Source organism: Phasianus colchicus, chromosome 16 (assembly GCF_987193195.1).
Source record: "Phasianus colchicus chromosome 16, bPhaCol1.hap1.1, whole genome shotgun sequence".
Lineage (NCBI taxonomy): Eukaryota > Metazoa > Chordata > Aves > Galliformes > Phasianidae > Phasianus > Phasianus colchicus.
Window position 1 is genome coordinate 7,589,363 of NC_143451.1, and position 15,136 is coordinate 7,604,498.

Sequence of the window (15,136 nt, forward strand, 5' to 3'; positions counted from 1 at the left end):
TGGTCTGTAGCAAGGCAGACAGTGTGGATCAGGGCAGCATTCCCTCACTGTTTAAACCTCCCAGCAAGCAGGAAACTCAGGGGAGAGAAAACAAAGAAAGAAAATGTATACACAGCACTGTTTATTTCTGGTCAATGCACGTAACCTAGCAAAGTGCATTTGTGTGCACCCTATTCAGATAACCTGCTGCTGCGAGGCCGGGCTGCAGCCTGCAGTCCCATATACATAAACATGGGTTTCTGTATGCGCTGCCTCTCATCACACCATGCTCAAAGCCAGAGCCAGAGATCACTTCTCCAGAAATACCTGGCAGCTCTCAGCCACTCTTTTTCGTTCCGTTTCTTTGTTCCTTTTTATTTCTTTGTGTAGGTCTCTCATTCGTGTTTTATTGGCAATTGCTTCCATGGTGTATGTCTGGTACTCCTCTACACACAGCACTCCTGCTTATGCTGTGTGTGCATAAACTTACGAGTAGTACAGATAGAAATGTGCAGTTTTCATTATATAGAGACAGTTTATTCCCAACCTCCACAACATGCAGTTTTTTTCTACTTTGTCTTAAAAGCTTTTTAGCTGAGATAGCTATTGCCTCATACTATAACATGGAGAAAACCTGCAAAGTCATCTTTGAAACTGTAGCAGCACAGCCACTGCACGCCAAAATGAGCAAGGAATCAGCTTTTTTGTAGTTAAACAAAGAGGAACCCTACAGCATCTATAGCAGAGGCCAAAACCAGACACTGCAGAGCACGTGAACAATTTACAAATAGTTTCTCATGTGTCCTTCCAGCAGTAGCACAACCACTGGCTTCCAAACATCAGCAGAGAGGGCCCACGACTCTCCTTTGCTCAACTGTCACCAAAGTGAGCTCCACGAGCACACAGCCCCCTCTCACCCCAAGCGTGGATCTCTCTTCACACTTCAATCACCATTCTCCAAGTGTGAAGTGCCCTCTTCTCTAATGAGCAGTTCAAGTGGCCAAAGACTGGCTCCAATGGCCTGTGTCACTCGTGGCTTTGTATAAAAGAGATTTATTGCATTGGAAAAAAAAGCAAGTGAAAAAAACAAATTTCACTCTGCCTTATAGAGGAGAAAAGTCCTGAGCACAAGTAAAGCTGCTGGGATTTGTTTGTTTAATGAGGCCGTAACACAGTGCAGTGCCAGGGGACTGCAAAGCACCAAAGATTCCAGCGACCCTAAAATTCACACTAATGTAAGAATGTATTTGGCTTGCTCAATAGGATGTTTACAGAAGAAAATATGCAGGAAAAAGAACAGCTTTGATGTATGTTTAGTTCCAATGCAATTGAGTTTTTCCAAGATTCTACTGTACTGATGTACAAGTAACAAAATCGCTCTGGATCTTCATTATAAGAGTACAAAATGTTTTTCTCTCGGTCAAAATTGTTCTTCTAGTTATATTCTTCAGTGAATGCAGAAAAAGTCGTCTCTATTTTCCTGCTTTACATTTAAACACCTTCCTTTGCAGAAGACACTTGCACATGAGCTAGACACTCATGCCAGCCTTTGTGGACAGAATACCTCTGATGATACTGTTAGTGACACCGAGTGAAAAAAGCAAAATGCTGCAATAAATTTAAGAAAAAAATAACTAAGAAAACTAAAAGAAACCAAACCAAAAAAAAAAAAAAACCAACAGAGGAGGGAGGAGGAAGAAAATAAAAGAATGAGCAACTGAACAAGGGGGCACTGGAAAGCAATCAGATACGTACCTCCTAATGCAGAATAAGCAGAGACAGCCAGTCACAGAACAGAAAGGTGATAGGTCATAGGCCATAAGGAAAACAAGAAGGCACATTTAAACCACTCATTAAAAAATCATAGCCAAAACCAAACCAAGAGAAACTCACAAATAATATGGAAAAATAAAGACACACAAAAATAACTCTTTGACAAGAAATCCTATTTTTGCACACAGAAAACCAAGTTGAAATTTCACATGAGTTTTGTGCAGTGACTACATGGAGGTTTAGCTGTTATGTATCCATCACGGCACACAGCAAACACCATTCCGAGTTTCCTTTCTGTTGCTGAGTTTTCAGTTCTCAGATACCAGAAATAAAACTCCAAAGTCTGAAACAAGATCGCTGGTTTGCATATGTGAAATAAGGAGTAACAACCTTCAGTTGTAAAGGAGTTACTTATTTTGGCTTATACAGTTTAAATGTAAATTACAGCGTGAACCGCATGACATTTATAAGGAAGCAGACACAGAAGGAGCAGACACACTAACAACGAACAGACACAGCAGCAAGACTGCTCTTGTAACTAACCTAATTTCAGCAGCCAACCTTCTCTATCTGGATTAAAAAATGTGTGTGTTAGATCGTTTCCATCATCCTCTGGAATTTTAAATGGCTCATTCTTAATACTTTCATATAAATTCTAGAAGAATAAAAAAAGAGAAACAAGACCTCGTTAGTAATGTCCATCAGAAAATACACCCAGAACGTCCTACTGCTTCTCAGTTTATTTGTACAAAAGCAAAGGAAACACTGCAAAAAAATTCTGGACCATCCATTCCCAATTGTTGTTTACTACTCTGAATAAGTTTGTTTTCAAATCACTTTCTCTATAAACTCTCTCTCCAGATATTATTAGTACTCCCCAACAAATACATTTTTATTTCAGAATTCAGTATTTCAGAAGTTTCAGCTTCTCAAATCGTTCTAATTTAGCACAACTGTTGCCAAACAAATCTGGGTTTTTAGAAAATATTTCAGACCATCACACTGTATCAGAGAAGTAAACACCTTTACTGTTAGCTCAGGGGGAGGAGGAGGCTCCACATGATACGTGGAAAGAATAGAAAAGCAGTAACAAGAGAGTCATTTTTTCATTATTATTTAACTATTTTTCCTACTTTCTCTGACTTATCTAGAAATAGAATTCTTTCCATAAGAAGCCAATTCCATAAGAACATTGTCACAAAGGATACTACTGAGAGATATACAGAGGACTTCCTCTGGAATCTCTTCTCAACATAAGATAAAGGTTAGAGACTGAAAGAGACCATAAACATCAATGAAAGCTTCTTTCAGTTTCTCAAATGGTTATGCATGGCAGAAAATGTTTTTTTATTTCCCTTGAGAAATCAGTCTGGAAACTGTTACATATCTTTTTAAGTTTCCTATTGAAAAATGAAAAGCAACCCCTTACCTTCACCATTTTCACTTACCCGTAGTAATTCTTCTGGAAGGTCTCCACCTTCATTAATTCCACGGTTCATAGAAATAAACCTCTCTACTGTTGGTTTATCTCTTACATTGTGGTTGTGTAGACTGGTATTTAACATGATGATCGCAAACGACAGCACATAGCATGTATCTGAAATCAGAACACGGTTTACTTTTCTATGTTTACAGTTGATGCTATACAGAGTTGGCCCATCAGACACCAATTCAAAGTGCCTCCGAGGTTTTATCGCAGACACCCAGAGGAAGAACAGTCTCTTCAAAATAATACTTGAACTGCACGTAAGTAAAACTGAAAATAACATTTGACTCAATTTCTTGGCATACAAAGGTGCCAATACCAAAGGACAACAGAAGAGATCTTATCATGCTTCTTGATGTGGTTTTGACTGTAGAAAGCTCTCCCAGAATTCAAACAAGATCATGCATAAGAAAAGGATGGAAACCTCTCTGCTACGTTAAAAGATGTGTTTGCAACTTCTGTATTTTGTTTTCAGTAAGGATTTCCCTCTGTAGCTGCTGCTGACCTTCTTCACATTAACCTTTTCTTTCCCTACGTTCTTACCCTCAAATCAGGTGATCAGAAGGAAGCTATGCATGCATATAACTAAACAGACCAACAGTGCTAAGATACTATGCCATTCTGTGCAGGATGGGAGAGCTTTGTTAGCTTCTTAGGGCCTAAGTATTTCTAAAGCATGTAATTCAATAGAAAACTGAGCTGCATTTCTAACTAAGATAAGTCTTCGATAAGCAGATTGACAAAAAGAAAGGCTACAGTCCTCCTAAGGGAAAAGCTGGTGACTTTACATGTAATATATAGCTACAAAATCTAAATCTCCCCTCTTTCAGTTGGAAACCATTTCCCCTCATGCTGTCACAACAGACCCTGCTGAAGAGTTTGTCCCCTTCTTTCCTGTAGCTCCCCTTCAGATATTGAAAGCTCTGGGGAGATCTGAGAGCAGTCTTTCTCTTCTGCATGCTGAACAGCCCTAGCTCTCTGTCTGTCCTTGTAGGGAGGTGTTCCATCCCTTGGAGCATTTCTGTGGCACTCCCCTGGATGTGCTCCAATGTCTTTCCTGTAGTGAGGGCTCCAGATCTGGACACAGTATTCCAGGTGGGGTCTCACCAGTGCAGAGCAGAAGGGCAGATCACCTTCCCTGACCTGCTGGCCAAGATTCTTTGGATGCAGCCCAGGATACAATTGGCTTTCTGGGCTGTAAGAGCACATTGCTGGCTCATGCCCAGCTTACCATCCACCAGAACTCACAAGCCCTTTTCCTCAGGAGCTCATCCTTTCATCCCACTGCTTGCACTTATAGTGGGGATTGCTACAACCCGGGTGTAAGACACTGCACTTGGCTTTGCTGAATCTCATGAGATTCTCCTGGACCCACTGCTCAAGACTGTTTAGGCCTAGGGAGATAGTGAGATATCTAACAGTAGAATCTCAGTTCTCAAACACCCAGTGTAATGCTGTGATACTACAATGTGATGGAAAGTATAGCAGTAATGGCAAAGTGGCACAATCTTAGGCTGCAGCAAATGAGAACAAGCCCAAATGCAGCAGCTGTGGACACAGAAACAAAGGAAGAAAAACTGCTTATCTTTGGAAGGATTCTGGTAGGCAGGGATCTCCAGCAAGATACCCTCATCTCCACTGCTAACCCTTACATGAGGCCTGGAAAAGGGTGGATCCTGGCTCCAACCCTTCCTCAGGTATACTGCATGTACCTGAGCTCCCTTGGGTTGGCCCTGCCTTCTCACCAGGTGTCAATCACTGGTTCAGGCTGTGATTTAGCATTTCAGCTACACACTGTGTGTCTTATGCTCAAATTAATTTACATATTAATAGTAGAGTTTAGTAAGTGGAAATGAATACTGACCATCAGCTTGTACTTTCCAGATGTGAAATATAAAATCAGACAGCAGCATTTTCACAGTTCTCACGAAATGATTATTCCACATATTATTTTATTTTGAACTTTCAAATTAGCCACTGTTTCCTTGCACCAGATGTAGAAGAACATTAACATTCTAACATCATATATAACTAACCTGTAGACTGAAAAACTCCTGGGTTACAAAGGCAGTAGCGTGAAGCAAAAGCTTCCATCATACGATCAATTTTCTGAGCCTCTCCTGGGAGTCTGAAGCTCCACAGAAACTGCCTACAGAAAAGAAGAATCATTGTTAGGCTCATTCCAATATTTATATATTAAGCATCTACTGCTAATAATCAGAAACAAAAACCAGCAATTTGTATATAAAATCTCCTAGAAATACGTTCTCAATTTCTCAACGAACAAGTCAGGAGCTATCATAAAGCAACATGCACAGATGGCTAACCCAGAAATTCAGCCAGCAACACTGCATGCTATCAGGCAAGGTAATATGGCAGTTCATATTCTGAGACTCTCTTTTTTCAGGACTAGTAAACTATTTTCTGTATGCATCCCATTTTTCCATGAGAATACTACAGAGGAAAAAAAACAGTTCAATCCTCCTTAGGATTCCTGTCTACTAAGAGCAATAAGCACTCAGCTAGACTTTACTTACAATGTAGAAAGAAACAGGAGATAAAATATTTCTGCTCAGGGAGAGAAGGAAGGAGTACAGCAACACTTATTATCTTTAAGTGAATTAATCAAACATTAAAAAATGAAAACAACTACAAGAGAAACACCAGTGCATGGAGAGAAGTGCTGCCTGTCAAGTGCAAGTTCACCCTACAAAGATCAGACCCAGAACTTACGAAGAAAGACTCACAATATCATCTCAGTAATTTTGTAACATATGCAGGAGATCAGCATGAACTGAAATAGTGTTTTTACTTTCCTAACTTACTGTTTCTATATATAGGTACATTGGAATGCATACAGGACAGAAGTCTTCACAAATTCACTTTCAGCAAATGGTGAAACTGAAAAGTTCCAATTAACTGAATCACTTTTCTTTTCTTTTTTAGCAAAACAATCATATAAACTAAAACAGGACCTAGACCAGCAAAGTTACATGCTCTGCCATGCAAAAAAAATTCCATATTCCCTGTACAGTGGGTGCCAATATAATACCCACTTGCTCTTGTTCTCATAAGTTTCCATTTTAGGACTTCATATCAAAGAGCCACAGGCCATCCTTAGCTTGGTTAGCTCTATATACTGTCTTTTACTCACCTTGTACAAGGTTCCAACCCAGATCACGAATTTTGTAAGCTACCAAAATACAAACATTTAATAGTAGCAGCTGCTAAAGTAGAATAAAATTGAGCCTAAAGTTAAATTGAGTAAAAGAGATAGGGATATGAAGCCTTCCAGATAATCTGCATCAGCCAGAGCCTTAGCTGACGCCTCAGGCAGCTCAGACTAACATCACCACATCACTCAACCGCAGCAAAGCTGCTCTGACTCCACATCACAAGGTGCTGCACCAGAAACAAAGATCACATGAACATTTCTATTTATCTATTGTCAGGGGTAGTCACTTGAAGCAATGAGACTGGCACAAGTGTCTATTTCACCTTAATTTCCTGGATTAATTGTGGATTTCCATAAGCAACACTGTATGCTTTACAAGGTAACTCCATGCTACCATCTCAGAGAAATCAAATTTACAAACCAAAGGAAAAAAAAAAATTACACTTTTTTTTTCACATGACAGTTGGGTAAATATGAATTAAGTAGGAAGAAACTGCTTGTACCAAAGTCTACCTCTGTGCAATTGCACATAAACACTAATTCTGGCCTGCAGCACTCTCCCACCCACCCATAGGAACAAGCAAAAGAAAAGGATGAAGAAGAGGGCAGCAAAGAAAATGATCTGTTTGGCTGGGGCTTTGTTTTTAACCCATCTCGGTGCTGAGATATAAAACTGGTCTTCAAATGTTCACATTTGGCAAGCATACCAAAAAGCTACAAACAGTTGGAAGTGCTAAAACAGAACCACCTCTGCTAACCTGCCCAGTGAGGTACAGAGTCATGCTGAGTGTTACATCAGCTTTCTGACAAGTAGATCAACACAGTGACTCCTATGAATGTGCAATTTAATACAGGAAGAAAAACAGAAATAATTTACTCACCGTAAGGCTTGTACAAGATTGAGATCAGCAAACTCATGGAGTTCAACAAAAGCCTGAAGAACTTTAATATTAAATTCATCTCTGTGAAAGAGAAAAATGGAAATAAACAATTACAATGCTGAACTTGAAAGCCTTCTTAGTTACCTCTATCTTTTTCTTATAGAATAAGCAAACAATCAGATGATTATACTGATCAAATCAGACCAAAGGAATTGTTATCACGTTCAATTTTAATTGCTAGTGTTTTGCCCATTTCTGCTAGCATTTAAAAGCTAAGCTATCAAGAGCCACTCGAATAGATTTTATCACTGCTTTTTTAAATGCCCTGAAAGTGGCCTGTCTTTCTTTGCTTCATATTTGTTATTCCAGCAGCTACCCTCACAGGGGAAAATATTTGATAAATCTATTTAGTACAATAATCTTTTGCAGCAACTGTGTCATGAACACTTGAAACAACAGTTAAGGTAGGATTAATTTCTTTAGCCATACAACGTAGGACAAATAAGCTGTATTTCAACTGCTTATAAGAACAGCTTTTTCAAAGAAGTACTTAGTATGTACCAAATTCTTATTCTATTCTCAAAAATTGTTACAATGGAAGTTTACTAAAAGCTTTTGACTTGGCTTGCTCTCAGCTATCTTTGACATCATTATGCAAAGCATGAGCCCAACTATGCTTTAATACCAGGTTATTTGAATGCAAACATTATATTTAAAGGCTGATAAACACAAAATGATTTGAATGCAGATAGAATGCACCACCACTGCATTCATATTCTGCCCGAAGCAGAAAGGTTTGTAATCCTGAGGGTGTGCTTTAAATACGTAATCAAGGCAGAATGTTGCATATCAGCCTCCACCCAAAAATAGAAAGGTGTGCATTCACCAAGAATTATCTGTTGTGTTACTGACTAAATGCTTGTAGCTAATCTGTAACTCACAAGCAAATACTTGAAAGCAAACCATTTACTAAGATGTTTCCAGACTGTTCAAAGAACCACAGAGCAGCTCTGTCAAGCAAAAAGGAGCAATTCTCATCAAATTCAGTAATGTGCAATTGAGCTGCATGCTACTTTGCAGAGCAATTAATTTATATAATGTACAACTGCAGAGAGCACTCAATAGGGCTGCTTTGTTATCTTAAGCCAAACATGTACCTTGCCTACATGTACTCAAAGCTGCAGTAATTCAGCACAAATATCAGCCTTATACTCTAATTTTTGCTCTTTTTGGTTTTAATGTGGATTGGATTAAGAGTCATACTTGTGTTGGTGCAGCTCCAACACTGCAATCTAATATAATAAAAGATCCTTTTCACAATTCTCCTCAGATTTTAGCACCAACTTAACAGATTCATTAAAAAAAAAAAATTTTTTTTTTGCTATTCAGTATAAATCACTACAATTTCTCATATTTAAATAATGAAAAATCCAGAAGATGGTCCTGAAATAATAATACATCTTTGACTTTTATATGCAAGCAGTGATGTGACCATTCTACAGTATGCCAATGGGACTGGTCATATTGGTGAGATCTTTCTGCATGAGCACACAGATTCTAGGCTTGGGAGTAGACTACTAGAAGTCTTTCAGGAAGTAGAGCATAATTCTGAAAAAATGCATACAGACTGCTTTATGCAAGCTTTGTTACAATTTAGTAGATATTAGCATACAAGTAAGTGTACAACACTACCCAAATATTCAACATCCTGATGCTTTCTTATTGAAATTGTTGCAATGTCTACAGACATGGTCCAGAAACTGCACAGAAAACATTTTCAAAATAGATGCACAACAGTGAAAACTTTCATTAAGCTTGTTGATGTCAGGAGGAAATAGTGCACAAACTAAGCTGCTGATGCTGTAAAGAGATTACAGATGTCTCACAGGGATCTGCATGAACACATCACTACAGCAGCAGATCCTAAATGAGTCAGCTTTTAAACCTCCCCAACTGGCATTAGAACCACAACACGTTCAAGCACGCAGATGCACGTACTCCAACCTACCTGCTACTTCTATCTCTTGCTACTCCCTTTCCCAAAATCCATTCCTGGGTTGCACCTCAATGGAAGCAATTTGCATTTTATTGCATTTTGCACATTTATTATGCTAGAAGTGATGCAGCTGCTCTGAGAGATGGCTCCTTACTAAGGGGAAGTCTGTGTATCTGTGTACAGAGATGACACTAAAACCTGCTTACAATTTCTGTCCCAGGAGTGATCAACTCAAATAAGTAATTTCTTTCCTATCAATTATTATCAGTTGTAAGCCACACCTCGTCTAGGGACGGTGTCAAGAATTACTAAAACTGTTGTAATACAACTCTCCACCATTCCAAAAGCTTATGGTATTAAATTCTGCTCTAATGCCAAATTTAAGGATATTTTCTCAAAATGGTAAGTTATGATGAATTAAATATTATTCAACAATGGATCCCTTTAAAAAGAACAACAACTAATCAGAGAAAAAAAACATCTAATAGGTTAGTATTACTTCCCTCTGTAGCTTTTCTACATCTGTGAGGAGAAGCTTTTCATGCAGCCTCTGAAGGGGAAGGTAACTACTACAGTTGCTAAGTATGCTTTGTGAACAAGATGAAGTTTCAGTATTGTTATCTTACCTTTCACCGAGGTAATCGCCGATTACCGTTTTATTTAATCCTTCCCCTTTGTAAAGGAACTGTGCAATGTCTTCTGCAGTGTTCTGCAAGAGGTCGTTTTCTATCAGAAACTGTATTCCCTAGGAAAAGCAATTTTAGAGGAGAAGGGATATTATGTTTTCTTCCACAGCATTTATGTAAATACTGCTCATGACATTTGGCATCTATATAGTGTCACAGACACACACACAGCATGTAAGAGTTAAGTTGGTCTGTAGTTGTTTTCATTTATCTATTTTACATGAAATAGTAAACAAATGATTTTTTCTTTCCTAGTCAGATAAGCAGTATTTTGTACTGGTTGGCAGATATAAATGGGGACACATTTTTAAGGCAAGAAGTACCAGGTGGCAGTTTAAATTCCCTAACTACAGAAATATCAAGTGTTGTCTTAACAGGTTAATGTAAGTCGGCCTGCTCAGCGCACTGCATAAATGTCTGAAGATAATCTGTAAAATCATATAACAGAGGTATGCAGGAATGACTTAATCACCACCACGACAAAAAATAAAGCATTTGCAAACTGCGCCCCAGTACATCAAGCCACTACTTGCAGGAGAAGTTAGGGCTGAAGATACTGAAAACAGTTCAAAGACTTTACGCTGACACTGGGAATTGGCTGACTGCAAATGGTGCCTGAATTGAAGTACTCACAAAGGGCTGTCCATGAAACCACTCGGGCCTCTACTACAGAGCCAGGAGGAGCCTTACCCCAACCTCAGTGCACACCTGATCAAGCCCCTGGATTCCTACACTTCTCTAAATTACTGGCCTCAGAACTTGCCCACTCTGGGATGCCCAGAGAGCTTTTTGCAACAGGAAATAAAGGAGTCTATGGGTTATCTGAAGTTTACATAAAGGCTGGAAATGATGTCATTCCACCACTCCGTAGATCACGGACAGCTCAGATATATAAAATTTATTTTAAGCTTCAATACTTCATTTTCTGTGATAAATAAGGTCATTAATTTTCTTTCTTTCATTTTTTTTTTTTTTGTCAGGCAGATAATTTATTATACAAAACCAAAGTCCTAAATGCAGCTCTCTCCTAATAATTTCATCATCTGAAACTTAGTTTGGTCACATGCTGGTAGTCTGACAACTTAATACTTTTATAAGTCATTTCAGAACAGATGTGATTACACTGCAAAGAAAACATCATTTTTATTTTGAAGCAGTAATAGCTGAGATTTCCTCACAACAGATCATCTCAAGCATATTTGACAACATTTGTGCAAAATATTCACCTATGAAACATACTGCTTTTTTTCTCCATACCAAGTTATACAAAAAGTTTCTCAGATCTGCCAACCAAGAAAGAACCCTCCTTCCAACAAACATCAGAAACTGCAGCTGCAGGTTGCCTTGCTCAACAGCCAGACTGCACTATTCATGTTTAATGCAAACAGACTGCCCATAGAGTTTGTACAAGTTGTACAGGTTACTGAAAAATGGAAATGACTGGAAATGTGGAAAACAAATTCTCTGCACAGAAACAGGAATCTGAGCATGCTGCAAAAATCAGTGGGTTTGAGGGCATTTTTTGTTTGTTGTTTGTTGTTTTTTTTTTAATTCTTCAGATCTTTAAAGCAGCAGAAATCAGATAGACAGGAAAGGAATGTCTGGGACAACTCTCGTGTCTGGAACACACTGTAAAATAGGTCAGCCAAACACTCATCAACTCCTCCACTATCTTTTGTCTCGATATAACTCCTCTTTATGAAGGCTGATATAAGACAGAAGGCAGCTGTACGAGTTTGACCTCCACACACAACATCACCATCACACAATTCGTTATTTAATAGCAAATGCTGTATAATTTTTAGGTTTGTTTTTTAAAAGCCTGTGCAATTAAATCTCTGATTTTCATTTTTTAGAGCAACTTGCTGATAAATTCTGCACTTCTTTAGATTCTGTTTTTGTCACAGAGAATCCATTTCCTGAGCCCACCGCGGACAGCAGTGACACCCACTGCTAGGAATGCAAAGCACAGCTTCATGTCCCCTGCACTGGGATTTCTGAAGTGCTTCTTGTTTTGTTTTCCTGTTTGTTGGTTGGTTTCGTTTTTCCCAAACTTGACCATTACAGCCCTCTACCTGATGTAACCTAACTGCATTCAACACAGCTATTTTCAGCAATGATTTTCAGGTCAGGGGACAATCACTCTACATTTGGGTTACCCTGTTAGAAAACATAAAACTCTTCAAATAAAAGTGGTTAAAGAAATCAGCTCAATGTGTTCCTGCTAATATGAAAACACTACATCTACATTATTGGATTTTTAAGGGAAAGAAAGCTTTAAAGATTCAGTGAATGTATTGTTACCCTGCTTCTTTCACATTCCCCACCACGGAGACCACCTCCTCTCTGCTATGAAGGAAAAGCATTGCTGTCACAATGACCAGAAGTTCATTCTCTCATTCAGCATTAAAACAACATACACTTCAGCTGCATACAATTTAAAGTTGCAGCTCCAGTTTTGGAGCAATCCAGCTTTGGAGCATCCAGCTACTGCAAGCCACCACTGATTTACAGACATTTTTAAGGAATTAGTACTCAAAATCCATTTACCACATTTATATTATGTTACAGTAGTAATGTGGCCACAGCATCTATTTACAGAAATAACTTTATCCCATAAAAACAGTAGCAAAAATAGTTAATACTGGAACGAAGGCAGCTTGCATCATTGTGTGATTTTTCCACAAAATTCTAGGAGGCAAGAGATGGAGGAAAATAACAGTCAGAGTATCAGTGATATTCTTCAACAGAGCTGAAGTTACACAGACATCAGAAAGGAAAAGAAGAATAGCAGACACGGGCACCAGCTTCAGAAGGGTCTTATATCACAAAATGCTTGAGTGTTTTTACTAAACTGAAAGCAGCCAGAAGAACAGCAGCCATTGCTGCTTTTGAACATTACAGAAAAGCCATCAAATCGTAACTGACTTCAGTACAATTTGAAAGAAGAACAAAGCTTAAATGCTTTCAGGAAAGATATTAAAGAAGATTCTTCACAAATAAAGACATTCTGCCTGCTGGTGTTTGTTCAAGCAACATAGGTGGGTATCTGTGTTACGTAAGTGTACAGATGTATAAATGTTCTCATGTGACTTTTTCACAAACAGAATTTAGATATGCAAACATAAGAGCCCATATGAGAATAACTGAGAAGCAAGTTAAAAGCATTTTGGAAGAATCACAGGGCATTTATATAGATATATATAAAATACTTCACTAGTAGCCAAATATCTAAGTACTTTTAGAACTGTTTGACATGTCAACATAGAACATACACTATCAGGTGTAAATAATTTCCCTGAAAGCCACTGCAATCAACACCTGGCATATTTTATTGTTTATAAGTATCTTTTGCTTTTTATATATATATATATATACACACACACACACACACACATATATATATAAACATGTTTTCTTAAGTGAAAAAAGCACACATGGTTGGCAAATGACTAAATGACTGTAGATTCACCTCCTGCTTCACGTGTTAAAAGGATATACAAATAAGGGTTGACAATTTATATAATCTGAAATGTTTGAAATGCTGTAAGAAAACAGACTGTATTTGCCATAGATCAATTTAGAAGCAGAAGCCTGATTCCAGGCAACAGTACAATGGTAATAACTCTACCTTCTTGGGGTCCATGTTGAATTTCTTCCTTCCCATGGCTATTTGCTTATTTCTCTGTGTAGTTTTGCTATACGTGGAAAAGGAGGGGAAAAAAAAAAAAAGCAATTTTCAATTATTCTTATACAACAGAACAATTTCTGGATGAGTTTATTTTAATTTGCATTTTGACTACTTCAAATTTTCTCTCACAACAAAACTGGGACATTCACTTTGTGTAAGGGGGAAAAGCAGGTTACTATTTACTGTTATTTCAAATGATTGCAACTTCAGTGAACTGTTCATTATTAGTTGGACAGTTTCAAATACTGCATTCTGTTCAACCTATTCTCCACCCGAACAAATGACAAGCCTGAATGGGATGGAGTCAAACTTATGGCTCTTTGTAACAGACAGAGCAAAGGTGATCAAAGGTTTATTTAGCATAACACCCACTTTTATTTTCTGTTCCTGGAATAGCTGTTTCAAGGTATTAATGAATCATGTCTGTACACTGGCATTACTTACCTTTCTTCCACACTAGTCAGATTATCAATTTCTGTCATAACCTCAGCTATTTCAAATTTTAATCTCTGTCAAAAGAAGAAAGTAAACTGTTAATCTACATTAAAACTCATTTTGAAATTATCTATCATGTGCTAGTATGATCAGTTACGTCTTATTTTCATAAATATTTACTAAGCATCTGAAGAAAAGTGATAAATCTCACAACTGGCAGTTACACACATGAATCTCAACTCCACGTGTGTGCTCCCAACAGAACAGCAAGACCAAACCGTCAGTACCATCTTCAACACATTTATTTACCCACATTTTTCTCTCACTCCTATCCTGGATACAAACCTACTGCTTCTTGAGTCCCTGACTGCACAAAGCAATTACGTACACATGCACATAAAGCACTGCATAAATCCAGAAGTTAGCATTTTTAAAAGCACATAAATGAATTGTAAACCTGCTTGATAATTAACAAGATTTAGTTTCAGCCATTTACATACTTTAAAAAACAAATGGCTCACACCTAGAGAGAGTGAAAAGTTGTGGTTTACTGTAATTTAATCTGCTGCAGCAGTCTCCTAAGGAATTCTATAGATAAAGCAGTTACCTCAATATCATCAATCAGTTCTTTTTTCCTACGACGAATATTTAGAAGTTCTTCTCTTTCTTCTATGGAGAGGTCATCAGGCACTGAAATAGAGCAAAATGCACAAGCTTTCAGCCTTTGCAAATATACCTCATGGCAAAGAACTGAATAAACTTGATTAAGAAAAACAAGTTATTTATTTCAAGTTGTTTTTTTTTTTTTCTAGCTGGGATCATTTAGGGGAGTAGAGGTGGAAACGCATCCAAATTCACTGAAATTCTACTTTATAAAATTGTAAGTAAGGCAATCAAACGAATGGCTACGGACAGAATCCATCTTTTAAAAGGAAATCAGACAATTTAAGAGAACTTGTTATCATGTAACAGGTGGGAAGATTTGGCTCTACAGCCTAATTGCCAAAATCAAGCCTGGTATTGTTCCAGTTATT

General features: G+C 38.0%; 1 protein-coding gene across 1 annotated transcript in view; it reads right to left on the reverse strand.

Annotated features, from left to right (window-relative positions):
- CYTH3 (cytohesin 3) overlaps positions 1–15,136 on the reverse strand; it is a 51,754-nt gene that overhangs the window by 8,676 nt on the left and 27,942 nt on the right. Inside the window, exons 2-9 of the mRNA XM_031606774.2 lie at positions 14,710–14,792; positions 14,112–14,176; positions 13,608–13,674; positions 9,917–10,035; positions 7,295–7,375; positions 5,275–5,387; positions 3,201–3,349; positions 2,296–2,407 (exon numbers count right to left, since the gene is read on the reverse strand). Coding sequence (XP_031462634.1) covers positions 2,296–2,407; positions 3,201–3,349; positions 5,275–5,387; positions 7,295–7,375; positions 9,917–10,035; positions 13,608–13,674; positions 14,112–14,176; positions 14,710–14,792 — 789 coding nt within the window. The remainder of the gene's footprint in view (positions 1–2,295; positions 2,408–3,200; positions 3,350–5,274; positions 5,388–7,294; positions 7,376–9,916; positions 10,036–13,607; positions 13,675–14,111; positions 14,177–14,709; positions 14,793–15,136) is intronic.